The sequence below is a fragment of the Salvia splendens genome, chromosome 4, assembly GCF_004379255.2.
Source record: "Salvia splendens isolate huo1 chromosome 4, SspV2, whole genome shotgun sequence".
NCBI classification, from domain to species: domain Eukaryota; kingdom Viridiplantae; phylum Streptophyta; class Magnoliopsida; order Lamiales; family Lamiaceae; genus Salvia; species Salvia splendens.
This window is the reverse complement of record NC_056035.1, coordinates 39,989,964-40,004,223: the sequence shown is the minus strand read 5'-3', so window position 1 is coordinate 40,004,223 and position 14,260 is coordinate 39,989,964. Positions and strand designations below refer to the sequence as shown.

The 14,260-nt window shown below is 39.2% G+C and overlaps 3 protein-coding genes across 3 annotated transcripts; 2 read left to right on the top strand and 1 right to left on the bottom strand.

The window, feature by feature from the left end:
* The first annotated feature begins 783 nt into the window (after positions 1–783).
* Positions 784–3,821, top strand: LOC121801314 (IQ domain-containing protein IQM4-like). Its single transcript, XM_042200784.1, has 8 exons — positions 784–1,256; positions 1,442–1,906; positions 2,003–2,117; positions 2,227–2,292; positions 2,370–2,546; positions 2,635–2,865; positions 2,949–3,050; positions 3,141–3,821. The coding sequence occupies exons 2-8, from the start codon at positions 1,581–1,583 to the stop codon at positions 3,564–3,566; spliced, it is 1,443 nt and encodes a 480-aa protein (XP_042056718.1). The 5' UTR covers positions 784–1,256; positions 1,442–1,580; the 3' UTR covers positions 3,567–3,821.
* A 1,911-nt stretch (positions 3,822–5,732) lies between these two features.
* LOC121798941 lies at positions 5,733–6,543 on the bottom strand. Its single transcript, XM_042198222.1, has one exon. The coding sequence runs from the start codon at positions 6,368–6,370 to the stop codon at positions 5,954–5,956; it is 417 nt and encodes a 138-aa protein (XP_042054156.1). The 5' UTR covers positions 6,371–6,543; the 3' UTR covers positions 5,733–5,953.
* A 2,857-nt stretch (positions 6,544–9,400) lies between these two features.
* Positions 9,401–14,147, top strand: LOC121800034 (cyclin-L1-1-like). Its single transcript, XM_042199582.1, has 9 exons — positions 9,401–9,711; positions 11,475–11,656; positions 11,864–11,945; positions 12,050–12,190; positions 12,380–12,549; positions 12,799–13,075; positions 13,252–13,660; positions 13,765–13,800; positions 13,905–14,147. The coding sequence occupies exons 2-9, from the start codon at positions 11,505–11,507 to the stop codon at positions 13,973–13,975; spliced, it is 1,338 nt and encodes a 445-aa protein (XP_042055516.1). The 5' UTR covers positions 9,401–9,711; positions 11,475–11,504; the 3' UTR covers positions 13,976–14,147.
* Positions 14,148–14,260: the final 113 nt, after the last annotated feature.

The window sequence follows — 14,260 nt, the reverse complement described above, 5'->3', positions numbered from 1 at the left end:
AAAATATTCAAATAATACACCATAGCATAAAATAAAATATGGATTTTGTGTTTACATATTATCTGCATGTCTATTAATCGAAATTAAAAATGAATGTAATAAAAATAAAAATTCATTACATTTTAAATGAAGTTAAATACACCATCTAATAAAGAAAAAACAAAAAAAGGCAAAAAAATTATAAAGCTCTTGAATTTTGAACCCAAACAAAACAGGCCATTTTCAATCGGCAAGTAAGTTAAGTTTGTCTTTTACGTATAAATTTAATAATATTCATATATTATATAAATAAAATAGAATAAAATGAAATTGCCGTGAACAACCGCAAAAACGAACAAACAAAGGCGAGATGAAAGTCACCAACGCACATTCCGTGTTAGTGCGAGGTGACGGGACAAGCCCTGCGACCTCCGTTGTTGATGCCCTTATAATCATACCAATATAGGGAGTACTATCAATATCAAACTTTTTAACTTGTATAGTTGTATTGGCAATTTGGCATGGAAATGTGTGAGACGACCATTGACTTGTAGCCAAACCAACACAAAACGACGCCGTTCCATGTTGGCGCGTTTCTTGATTCACAACATCGTTCACCCGCAACTGACAAATTAATTCGTTGACTCTCTTGCATCCATTTCTCCAAACAAAAAAAACTAAATTATCTCTCACTCTCTCCCAAATTTAAACAGGAAAACTATTTTCTTCAAATTGAATCCCTTTCATTTGTAGATGACTCTTCATGGAAGCAGCCTAAGGCTTACTTTCTTTGACCAATATCCCCCTACACTACACACAGTTTGTATTGTATCTATATGTATATATAGCTTGCTTTGAAATGTGTTCCATATATTTCTGTGAGTGCTGGAGTTTCCAGCAACAAAAAAGGAGAAAAGAAAACTTTTCCACTGGAATAAAAATCCAATCTTTGAATGCCTCAAACCTCGTGCGTTTGAAAGTGGGTAGAAATCTTTGAATCAGACCCATCATTTTCTCTCTTTTTTCTGCATTCCCATTTCAAGAAAATATTCAGAAACAAACATCTCACTGTCAAATTTTGATACGTGGGAAAGAATTCAAACTAGCTTCCCCTTCTTGTACGCGTGTCATTCGTATTTGAAGGTTTGATACATATATATAGACCATAATTGCATCCACATATCACATAAAGAAAAGATATTTGCATATCTATAAACACATATACTTCTCACACCGAAAGGGACTTCAAGATTAACCGAGGGCTCTTCCATTATTTGGTAAGAGATTGTGATTTTATTAAAAAGACTGCTTTTTTTATGTTGTTGCCTTTCCTCAAGCTATGTTTATATTGTGTTTGGATGAAATTTGGGGCTTTGTTTTTTCGGTGTAGTAATTTATTACAATCATTTATGGTTGAATATGTTCTTGTTGTTGACATGTATCTATCACATAATTGTTGTAGGTGGGGGAAATTTAATTGGATTGCCTCTCTCATTACTTGTCTCAGGACCATAAACTTTTCAATTTGGCTTTAGGTGTTGATTTTGGGGGTACAAGAAAGCTAAGAACAAACTGTTTGGGGCAAATCAGGATCTGTGGCCATGACCTTAACACAAGGGCTCAACACCATGAGCAGGAAGAATGCAATAAAATTGGTGAATTGTGAGCCTGAGAAACTGGATCTTGAAACCTCACTTTCATTCAAGGGCTTAGTTCAAGATATAAGGAAATCAGAAGGTGATGATGCAGTTAAGGGTGTTGCTGATAAGTTGGTGTCTTGTATTGGTCTCCCTGAGCCTGCTATAATGTTCTCTCCGCGCCCGGTCAGCGAGCTGGATGCAGCCGCGGTGAAGCTCCAGAAGGTGTACAAGAGCTACCGGACCAGGCGAAACCTTGCTGATTGCGCAGTTGTGGTGGAGGAGCTATGGTGTGTGTTTCGTGATAATTTTTTGTTGCCCTCTCTCATGTTTTGTGTTTGGATGATGATCTGAGCTGACTGGTGGTGTTTCTTTGATGTGTGTAGGTGGAAGGCCTTGGACTTTGCAGCTTTGAAACGGAGCTCTGTGTCGTTCTTTGATGTGGAGAAGCCGGAAACTGCTGTCTCGCGCTGGGCTAGAGCGCGCACCAGAGCTGCCAAGGTTTGATTTTGGATTTTGCTACATACATTTTGATTCTTCCATGACTCTGTATGAATGTGTGTGTGTGTGTGTGTTTTGGATTGTTTTTGATTGTTTAAATGTGTTGCAGGTGGGGAAGGGGTTGTCTAAGGATGAAAAGGCTCAAAAACTTGCACTTCAGCACTGGCTTGAAGCTGTAAGTCCTGACATAAATGAAAATTTGGATTTTGAATCTTGAGTTAGGGTTCTGATCTTATCGAAACTCCTCTGCAGATCGATCCACGCCATCGCTATGGGCACAACTTGCATCTCTACTATGATGTGTGGTTCAAGAGCGAGAGCGCTCAGCCGTTCTTCTACTGGCTGGACGTTGGAGACGGGAAGGAAATGAATCTCGAGAAATGCCCGAGGACCAGCCTGCAAAAGCAATGCATCACCTATCTAGGACCGGTAAGTTTCTAGTCATTCAGAGTTTATTTAGATTGAGGTGATGATCGCGTACTTACTCAGCCGTGTCTTTGTGATTCTATTTCAACAGAAGGAGAGGGAGTCGTACGAGGTCGTGGTTGAGGAAGGGAAGCTTATGTACAAAGCAAGTGGTGTGTTGGTTGAGACCATTGAGGGATCAAAGTGGATATTCGTTCTCAGCACGACGAGAACTCTGTACATCGGGCAGAAGAAGAAGGGCCTTTTCCAGCACTCGAGTTTCTTGGCTGGAGGAGCTATCACAGCTGCTGGGAGATTGGTGGCTCATGGTGGTATTCTTGAGGTAAACATAGATGACACAAGGCCTTTGATAAACGTACAATGCGATTTTTCGTGTAGACTAACAATGCTGCTGATCTTCTGCAGGCAATTTGGCCTTACAGTGGTCACTATCTTCCCACAGAAGAAAACTTCAGAGAGTTCATAAGCTTCCTCGAAGAGCACTCTGTCGATCTTTCAGACGTCAAGGTAAATATCCGGCCTCACATTTTCCGATGATATATGATGTGATGTGACATGAAATAGTACTAAACTTTGGTGTTTCATGCGTTGGTGCAGAGATGTGCGACTGATGATGACCGTCCTCCTGTCATGAGTGGCGCACACGAGGATCCAATTTCACGGAACACATCACAGGGAAGCCTCAGCCAGCAAGAAAACGCCACCACACACGATGAAGACGTTCCATCAGTGGAGCCAGTGCATGATCACAAAGATAAGCTGGAATACAGCTTTGCCAAGCGCATGTCGTGCAAGTGGAGCACGGGGGCAGGGCCTAGGATTGGGTGTGTTAGGGAGTACCCAACGGAGCTACAAACACGAGCACTTGAACAGGTGAACCTTTCACCTCGGGTGGTGAATGGAGGCATTGGCAACTATGGGCCGATCCCATCACCCCGGCCAAGTCCAAAGCTTCGACTTTCTCCTAGAGTTTCGTACATGGGACTGCCAAGTCCGAGGACTCCAATGGCTGCAGCTCACTGAGGAAGACAGAGAGATAGGGATTGGATTTTGGCTAAGAAACCTTCTTCAATAAGGGAACTAACTTTAATCTTTCTTCTTTTATTCAATTCATTCCATGACAAGCTTTTTTTAAAGTTCCTTTTGACAGTTGTAAGCAAGGTTTTACTAGTTTGTAATGTATTGCTTCAGCTGTTGCTAGTTAACCAAATTCATGTTGGTAAAGATGTAGTGCACTTCCTCTTCTATTTAAATGAAGAAATAATGCATTTAAAGTCAGTTACAAGTGCTTTGCAAATACAAAATGCCCCCCGTGCACACACACATATAGTCGCGATAGAGTGAAAATAGAAGGTCCAGATCGAATAATGCAGATTTATGATATTATCACAACCATTGTGCAATATCATTATAAAGGTATTAATATAGTTTTTTTAAATAATATTAGCTAGGTCCTATAATTATGAAATTAAATATCACTTCCACTATTTAACATTTTTATCCACGTAAATTATCTCTCATAGTCTCATTCAATCTATTTTCATCATATAGCATACCAAATTGAAGATAATTATTTGGTAAAAGATTTGGTTTATTATTTAGTAAATACTACTCCTTCCGTCCAGCTTAAGATAACACGTTTTTTTAGTTTGTCACAACTAAGATGACTCATTTTCTTTTTTGGAAACTTTCTCTTTCCAATTAATACACCCAACCTCTTTTCCAACTCCTATTATAATATGCATCTTTCTTTTTCTCTCTATTTTTATACTTGCACCCACCTTTTCTCTTCTCAGTCAAACACATTAACCAATAACTCCTAAAATTCCGTGCCGGCCAAAGAATGTGTCATCTGAACACAACTTTTGTTACCGAGTGTATTGAGTTTCACAAAGTCCTCCTCCTTATTCCATTCACAACACACTCAATCAATATTTTTACTACCCCCAAAATCTGAGTTAATTCACAATTTTACTTCAATAAATAATTTGAATTTGTTTGATGATTTTATTTTTCTAAACATATGTTTTGCCTGGTTGAAAACAGGTTGGATTGATTTGTTAATGTCTGATACTCCATTTATGCAATCGGTTCAACATTAACTAGTAGTGAACTCGAAGTTGAAGTTAGTTAGGGGTCAGAAAAGAAACGGACGATCACAAGAAGAACAAAAACAATATTAGATGATAGCATAAAGCATGATCAAGAAAGGTAAAACTTCAATAAAAATCCACAGACAAGGGGTTGGTGATTACTAGCATCTCCTCAAAACCAACGACTTAAGATTACGAAACATGGTATAAACCAGAAAATGCACACACAACGCCAACTATACCAGAAAATGCACACACAACGCCAACTAGGAAGCGCGACGACAATCTTATTTCAGAAAACGATAACAGTTCTGATCTGGTGAAGGGGAAGACGATGCTTAATGGGCGAGAAGAGGTAACTCTTCACACTACTTCAAGTAGAAGGCAAAACATAAAAAAGAAATGTAAGCAGTGAGCTATCATGGTAAAAGAACTAAACCATATTTTCGGTAAAGAATTCTGATACTTCACTTGAAAAAGATGCTAACTTTCCATAGAGAAGGGGTTCATTATCACTAGCATCTCCTCAAAATCAACGGCTTCAAACTACGAAACCAGAAGAAGGCACAAGCAACACAACTAGGAAGCGCAGTAACATTCCTATTTCAGACAAAATCAACAGTTCTGATCTGATCTTCTTCAAGTAGAAGGCAAACATAAGAAGAACACCAAGCAGTAATTATAATCTATATTAGACTTAGAGCTTAAAAAGATTTTCTACACAGAATTCAGATGCCACACTTGAAAAAGAAGCTAACTTTCCATTCAAAAACATCATAATCTCACAAATATACCATAACCAGAGAGCAAAAAGATACCAACACCTTCCACTTTTAAAGCAAATCAAACTAGAGATAAATAGAGAATAGATTGACAATGCTTAAATTGAATCTCAAGCTTAACTACAACCCAAAACAGCTAAGGTTTTGACAGCCTATTGAAACATTCGTGATCATCCGAATCTACCGATATTCATCCATTCAAATCCACAAATTCTTGATTAATTACCACGCGATGATTCAGAGAGGTTGAAGAAAGAAAGAAAGTAAGCATCAATCCACCATTTTCACATAATGAGAGTCTCTGATCAGCAAGGTTTGATTCAGAATCATTCAATTCGATTTAGCGCAGCAAACTCAATACAATCATACATTTCAAATCCATATATATTTCACCACAAAATGAAGCTTAATCACTAATATCAAAATCCAAAGGTTCAACAACCAATTTAGGCAAACACAATACATACACGTATATATATATATATATATATATATAGAGAGAGAGAGAGAGAGACAGAGAGATAGATGAATACATTCACCTATAGCCATAGACCATGAGAGTATACCTCTCTTTGATCCACCTAAAACTCTTCTTAAACGATCCCTTCACTTTCCCCTCAACCGTATAAGCCTTGTAGCTAGCAACTCTCTTCTTCCTCTGCAGCTCCGGATCAGTCAGAGCCCAGCTCCTCGCATCAGCCCCATTCGTTGACTTCCCCTTTTTGAACTTCCACTGCTCTCCGCCGCCGCCGGCCACGACGATGTCGAGCTGGCCGTTGCTCTGCGCGGAGGAGGAGGCGTACGACGCGCTGTAGCACCTCAGATCTTGCATCCCGCTAGGGTTTGAATTCGGCTTGAAATTGGCATTGTTGTCGCCGAAATTGGTGCCGTAATAGCCGTAGGTGTTGTCGAGCTGCTCGTTCTTGTACGATTTGGATCTGAAATCCCCCATTTCTGCAGGAATTTTGAACTTAATTTTTGATAGTGATGATCTCAGGGGTTGAATGATTGATTGATATAAGCATATGTGATGAAGGAGAGAAGAAATTCTACTTGTGTTTTGTTGTGTCGGTGGTGGACTTCGTCATTATTAACAAGAAGCTGACCCCTGCAAAATTCCTTTATTTGCCTTGTTTAAATAAATCTATTTATTTTCATTTATTAATAACATTGATTAGTAGTAATTTATTTTATTACTACTATATGTTTTTACAAATTGCACCGCCCGCATATAATATAGCAATCATATTTTGACAAAACAACATTTAATAAATTAATTGCAAGTGTTATAATAACAAGCTATTACGAATTTCAATAGGTGAATAATATAAAAGTACTACTATATGGTCAGGCCAATAATACCATTCGTACTCTTTGGCCGAAAAAACTTGCAACTGTTTCAGATAAAATACAATCTAAAATAAAATGAGTTAGTTTATGAACATTTGAGCTGAGTATCATTCATACGTACTGATATTTAAATATGGTGTGTGTATAGTAGAAGACGTGGCAAAGTAATTACTCCCTCCGTCCCGCTTTAGCAGTCCCGGTTGATCAATTTCGGGTGTCCCACTTTAGCAGTCCCGGTTGAACTCGGTGCATAAAAATTGATGTCCACTACATCAATTTATTTATTACATCATTTAAAAGTGAGACTCAACATTCACTACATCATTTATACAGTATATTACACACTTAAAAACAAAAAGTAAAAAGTTGTTTAAAAGTGGGACCCAACATCCATTATATCATTTATTTATTACACACTTAAATACCCCTTAAAATATGTGTCCGACTCAACCAGGACTGCTAAAGCGGACGGATGAAGTATATAAGAATGTGACATACATCTAATATATTCTCTCACCTATTTATCATTTGTCAATTTGAACTCATCTTTTAGGACCACATATATTTAAACACATTAAATTAATGCGTGCAGTCAACTTGAATAATAAATGAGTACTGGTTTGCAACACGTTTTTTGTCTAAATAAATTTAGGCTACTAGTTGATTTATAGTATATGTTTATATATATATATATATATATATATATATGGGAGCGTTATTCCCATATTCATCTCCACTCTCGTTCTCTCCAAGATAGCAAGCATCCAACCCATCTCTTAGACATTCACAATAGCGCCCAGCGGACCGCCCAGCCGAGCGCCGGCGCTGGGCGGTTCGCTGGGCGGTCTATTGCAGTCGCCCAGCGGATGAATGGAGAGAGAAACCGCGCAGCGCTGGGCGGTTTCGTGGCGCTGGGCGATCTGCTCGGCGCTATTGCAGCGCCCGGATCGCCCAGCGCACCGCCTAGCGCGAAATTTAATTTTTTTTTTCCGAAACACTATATATACGCGTTTTGCTCGTCATTTTCATTCGCACCACTTGTTTTAACGAGTACTCTCTCTCTATCTTAATTTCTGTACAAGAGCAACAACGCGAAATGAGTAACGCTGGTGGTGGTAGTTGTGGTAGCGGAGGGGATGCTGAGGAGTACGAACGTCGAATGGCCGAAGCGTTGGACGCCTATATGACCAACGCGATAAACCAATGGATGGAAAGAGCCTTGCAGCCGGCGATACCTCGACCTCCCCCAGTCTCGATGGGCGGCAATTGGAGCGCGCATTTGGTGTGCTCCAGTCTCGATGGGCGGCAATTAAGGGTCCAACGCGTTTGTGGAATGTCCAATGCATTGCTGATATAATGTACGCCTGTATTATCATGCACAACATGATTGTCGAAGATGAAGGTGGCGAACTGACCAATTGGGTCAACGACGATAATGAAGTCGGTCCAAGCCACGGCGTGGCCGCCCCCAACGTACGGAGTGGGGTACCTCACGATGAAGTCGGTCTCCTACAGGCACATGCCGACATGCGCCAAACGGCGGCTCATATTCGACTCTAAAAGGATTTAATTGAAGAGTTATGGGCGCGGAGGATTGACTGCCGTTAGTTTTTTTTTAATTATGTAATTTTTTTTAATTAATGTATTTTTTAAATTTTATTAATATTAGTGAATTTTCTTGTTTTTGTGTCGTAAATTTAATTCCGTACATTGTGTGATTGTTAATTATTTCATTTTGTATATATTTGTTAATAGTGATGTGGATAGTATGTGGCTAGGCTATGGCTGGGCTATTGCTGGGCTATTTGCTTGTTTTGATGATGTGGCAGGAGGATTTTTAGTGCTGATGATGTGGCAGTGGCTGGGTTATTGCTGGGCTATTCCTATGGTGAATGGCTTATCTCTATCCATCCCGCCGCCTCCGCCCTCCATCCGTGCAACCCGTGCTACAGCCCGTCGCCTCCAGCGGTCGCCTCTGCCCTCCAGCCATCGACGACGCATCCTCCATAAGAAGGTAACAACTCAACTCATCTTTTTAATTCCTACTGTATTTAATTTGTAAGAAATTGCACTACGAATTTTTATGTAAGTTTGTGTATTTGAGTATTTATTCACAGTTCTGTGCAAAATTGAAATTAGTCCAAAGTTCCTTGTATTTAGACATTAATGTGTAAGTTAATATTTATTTACAAATGATTAAACTGTTGAATTTGTTTCATTTGCTCTATTTATTTACAAATGATTAAACTGTTGAATTTGTTTCATTTGCTCAACTCTACTTTAATATATGAAAATGAGTATCTAGAGTAATAATCAGATTTGCAATTAGTGAAGCTTCATTCATATGGTGAAATTGAAAATTGTGATTGTACTAATCAAGCCAGATCTGTAGTCAATTCCCCATATTTTAAATTTTTTGATATTTCAATTTTATGAACCCCTCTGCCCTTTAGTCTTTATTACTACCATTTAATTGGAAATTCATGAATTCTCCATCCCATTATCAATAACTTATGAGATTATTTTGTTTTTCAGCAATCATTTATGTTATCTTCAAGAGGAGTACTAGATTTCAAGAGGAGAAAATAAAAATATAAAATAAATGATCAACGAAAAAATCAGAAAAATGAGAGAAGAAATAGTAGGAAAAAAAACTCTTAATTCCAATATAACAACTCTAAATATGAGTGAATTTTGAAACTATAATTCGCAGCCCTAATTTTGAACCCTTTTCAGCTCTCCGATCACTGAATTTTGATTCCCGAATCCCCAATTGCGCAATATTATGCTGAGATCACCACCGTCGTCTCCGCCAAAGTAAGAAGCTTTATCCACAGTCGCATGGTGTCGAGTCCCTTTCAAACAGCTGCTGCAGCTCCAGAATTCGCGTGTTGTTAGGATTGGATTTTCTGAAACTGCAGCGACTTCTATCTCTAGCTTCAGGTGAATTAGTGGATTTGTTGTTTGCCGTTAAGCATAAAACTTAAAATTCCCTTATCGTGGTTGCTATAATTCTTATTAGAATTGTGTGGTAATATTAATTTTCACGACAAGTCTTCAGACTCCGTTGCTCAATCATGTGTGTAATTAGGGCTAAAAAAAGAGAATGTGGTTATGTAGTTCTACTGTTGAGAAAGCGGTAAACAAATCTAAAATGCATTTGCTTTTTAGTGTTCGGTTAAAGTAGATTTATAACAGCATAATGCAGAATGTTGTTAGGTTGGGGATACCACTAGGATGCAAGTTATGATGTTGATTTGTGACAAGAAGTTCGTATCATTTGGTCAAAGATTTTATGTGTGAGAAGTTTTTCGGGCAAACTGCCTTATTTTTTTTATTTTTTTATTTTTATTTTTAATTAACTTCATATATTTATATCATATATATGAAGGAGGAAATTACAAATCAACTCCTATAACAAAGAGGAAATCAACTCCTATAACAAGGAGGAAAGACAAATTACGCCACCCAGGGTTCGAACTCGAGACCTCCAGGATGAACGCGGTATCCAGCACCCTTTACCGCTAAGCCAAGGGGCTTGGATTTTCGGGCAAACTGCCTTAAAAGTCATAAATTTTCTCATTTTCCGGTTTTTCCCACGAACAAAAAAATTGGCGTATAATGTCATGAACTTTGTTGGGTTCTGAGTATTTCCCATTTGACTCGACCCTGGAGTTGTCCGGTTGAAATTGTGTGGACGTGGCAAGCTTGAAATCTGACGTGGAGAACGCCGGAAATTCATGAAACGACGTCGTTTCCATAGACAAAACGACGTCGTCGGTAGACCTCACTGGCGGCGAGTTGCTCTCCCCTCTAGAAGCTCCTTCTCCGGCAACGGCGCGAAGGAGGAGGCGGCGGTGGCTGGCGTAAGAACAAGAAGATCAATCCCTCCCCAACGACGACGCCCTCAAATTCTCCCCCGCCATGGATTTCCAGCTCCTCAAATCATCAAATACCAGCGTTTTTCACCATCAATTCACTTCTAATTTCGCCGATTTATTGCCTGCGATTTGACAGCAGCCATGCTTTAACCTCGATCCCTCTCGATTAGGGTTTGCTTTTCCTCTCAATCAAGGGGAGAATTTAGAGTGGTAGCGGTTGATCGGAGTCCTCGGCGGCAGCGACTGGCGGTGAGGAAGAGTGGTAGAGGCATGGTGGTGGCAGTGAGTGGTGGAGGATGATAAGACACATCAACTTAGAATTTGTCATCCACGTCATCCACTCAACATACGCTTAGCAGCCACGTCATCTTAAAAAGACACGTCAGCTTGTTTCATGGCCGGAAAACCCGTTATGGGAACACGGCGACCAAATATAAAGTTCATGACATTATATGCCAATTTTTTTGTTCGTGGGAAAAACCGAAAAATGAGAAAAGTTTGTGACTTTTAAAGCAGTTAGCCCAAGTTTTTATCTATATAAACTTATAAATGCCTAATTAACTATGAAGTGATCACATCGGGACTGGATTATCTTTGGTGAATGAGGCAATTTTACATTTTCTGCTGCTATGTTTTGTACACTTGCATTTTTTCTGTAAGAGTTTTCTTAAGTTGGCAATGACTTGTGGACGTCTTTGGGTTTGGATCTGATCTCCGTATAAAGTAATGCTGAGTTTTGAAGATAACATAAATGATTGCTTACCCAAGTTCTGAGGTTTCCCTTATTTTTAGCTTTAATTTGTGAATTCATAAAATTGGTGGCAGGTTGAGTATCCTCGTGCTTGGTGAAAGAACATGATTTATACGGCAATTGACACGTTTTATCTATCAGAAGAACAGCTGAAGAGTTCACCATCTCGTAAAGATGGCATTGACGAGGCCACTGAAACTACACTTAGAATCTATGGTTGTGACCTCATACAAGAGAGCGGCATATTGCTTAAGCTGTATCCTTTTCCATGCCATATTCTGTTTATTCGATTTCTCTTACGTTGTTGCTTTAGCGTATAATCTTCCATGTTTTTGTTACATGTAGAAATAATCTTATGTTGCTGCTGAACTGCAAAAAATATCTAGTAAAGTGATCACGTAGTACTATATGTGAGTCACCTTGTCCTCTACGTTGGCTTTCTAATTTCCTTATCTATGCTCAGACCACAAGCTGTTATGGCCACTGGTCAAGTCCTATTTCATCGCTTCTACTGCAAGAAGTCGTTTGCTCGGTTTAATGTGAAGGTCTCTTTTGTTTACCCATTTGTTCACACTATGCCTAATCACATTTTTCATTTGGAATATTTTTTATTCTATTGTGACTTTTGACTAGATTCATTTATTTGCAGAGGGTTGCAGCTAGTTGTCTCTGGCTTGCTACAAAACTTGAGGAGAGTCCTAGAAAAGCAAGGCAGATACTGATTGTCTTTCACAGGATGGAATGTAGGAGGGAGAACTTGCCAATAGAGCATTTGGACACATCCTCCAAGGTTAGATTTTACTACTGTTATATCTAAGATGCTTGTTTTCATATTTTTGATTCGCTATGAACTATTTTATTCTTCTGTTGATCATTCTTTGTCACAGTCTAGTATCTCAAATGGTTAAGTACCTGAGTTGACTACTTGACTGTGTTTATATATTTGGGGATTGAATTCATGTCTTTTGTTTTTTAACAGAGATATGTGGATCTGAAGGCAGATTTGATCAGAACAGAAAGGCATCTTCTCAAAGAGATGGGTTTCATCTGTCATGTTGAGCACCCTCACAAATTCATATCAAATTACATTGCTACTCTGGAAATCCCCCCAGAACTCAGACAAGAAGCTTGGAATCTTGCAAACGACAGGTTTAACTTTTGTACCATATATCTTTTATTTGCACTTTTGCATAAAAAGATGTAAAAAGATTGGAACTCAGACAAAAAACTTTGAATTTTGTCTTTTTTCTGTTGAAAAGGTTTTTTATCAACAGCTTAGTAGGTTCGCTTTCTCCATCCATAGTCTGACATTGCAGTCTTAATGTGGATGTGTGGACCAAGAGTTTCTTGACAGTTATCACACAATTCTAATGATGTTCTTATGTTGCGTACAAACAGTTTGCGCACGACTTTGTGTGTGAGATTCAAAAGTGCAGTTGTGGCATGTGGTGTTGTATATGCTGCAGCCCGCAGGTCTCAAGTGCCATTACCTGAGAATCCTCCATGGTGGAAAGCATTTGATGCCGACAAATCTGGAATCGATGAGGTTTGCAGAGTTTTGGCGCATCTGTACAGCCTTCCAAAGGCCCAGTATATTCCTGTTTGTAAGGAAGGGGGTTCCTTCACCACACCTGCTAATCGATCATGGGATTCACCACATCAGTCAGCTTCAAAGGTAAAAACAACAACGTTATACTTTTTTGGGGTTTCATGTTAGTTTCCAGTTTTTCATGTTCACTATCCTGCTACCAAAACACATGTGAATACATTTTGCAATAGCTATTAAATGTCTCCATCGGAATCGAGTAAGCAAATGTAGATGATCTGCTTGTATCTCATACTTCTTTTCAGGATGGTCAATTAGCAGGAACAACCACAAATGAAGACATCAGTACTGCAAAGGCTCCTTCCACTGCTGTCAATGCAGAAGCTGGTAAGGACGAACTGGTCAAAGCTTCTCTCGAAAAATTGAAGGATACAAAGAAAAGTGACATGGATGGTAAAAGCACAACAAATGGCGGTGACTCAAGAGAGGAACCTCAGGCTAAACTGTCATCGGACACTAGGACAGAGACAGGTGGCGAAAGGATCAAGGAGAGGGAGAGAGACAGAGAAAGGGAGAGAACCAGGGGCAGAGACCATGATAGAGGCCGGGATTCTGACAGAGAACGTGGACGGGATGAGAGGGATGACTATGAAAGGGGCAGAGACAAGGTTAGGGAGAGGGTTCATCGTTCAAGGGACAAAGGAAAAGATTCTGGTGAGCATTATTTTAGTTATCTTATATATATATGCTCTTCTCAAATTGCTGTTTATTCGTTTATAAGTACATTATTCGACTTTCTTACTGACCTAATCACACAGGACGCATGGAGAAGTCCAAACATCATTCTTCTCGAGGTACTTCTGCTCGTCCTTTTTCATATTCTACTATATCTAGGACCAGTAGTTATACAAGCCAAATGATAATTTCTATTTCTCTGTGGAAATATTTTTTTGACCAGAACGAGACCATCACAGCTCTTCTTATGCATCAAAAGAGAAGGATCGCCGCAGGCATCATTCATATGCTTGAATGAAACAATGGCGGACATACATGGGAGCATGGGGTTCGAATACCAGCGGCGCTGATGACTGCTCTTTCCTCTATACTTCACTAGAGTTCCTCTCACTGTTGTACCTTTACATTAGTGCATTTTGTGAACCTTTAATTTTTTTTAATTTTCTCATACCAGTAATTTTGTTTATTTTCTTTCGCTGTAGTAATTTTTTTACTATAGATTTGGAAGAAGACGATGAAGCGAAACTCAGTTGATAATCCAATAGGTTAGGATTTCAAGTCATCACGAAAATGAATAGG

What these genes read in the sequence shown, in the direction of transcription:
- LOC121801314 (XM_042200784.1), top strand. Translation starts at nt 1,581, where the DNA reads ATGACCTTAACACAAGGGCTCAACACCATGAGCAGGAAGAATGCAATA. An exon ending in CGCGCACCAGAGCTGCCAAG is followed by an intron (nt 2,118 to 2,226) that starts GTTTGATTTTGG and finishes AATGTGTTGCAG; the next exon opens with GTGGGGAAGGGGTTGTCTAA. An exon ending in TCGATCTTTCAGACGTCAAG is followed by an intron (nt 3,051 to 3,140) that starts GTAAATATCCGG and finishes GCGTTGGTGCAG; the next exon opens with AGATGTGCGACTGATGATGA.
- LOC121800034 (XM_042199582.1), top strand. Translation starts at nt 11,505, where the DNA reads ATGATTTATACGGCAATTGACACGTTTTATCTATCAGAAGAACAGCTG. An exon ending in TTGCTCGGTTTAATGTGAAG is followed by an intron (nt 11,946 to 12,049) that starts GTCTCTTTTGTT and finishes ATTTATTTGCAG; the next exon opens with AGGGTTGCAGCTAGTTGTCT. An exon ending in TGGAATCTTGCAAACGACAG is followed by an intron (nt 12,550 to 12,798) that starts GTTTAACTTTTG and finishes GCGTACAAACAG; the next exon opens with TTTGCGCACGACTTTGTGTG.
- LOC121798941 (XM_042198222.1), bottom strand. Translation starts at nt 6,370, where the DNA reads ATGGGGGATTTCAGATCCAAATCGTACAAGAACGAGCAGCTCGACAAC.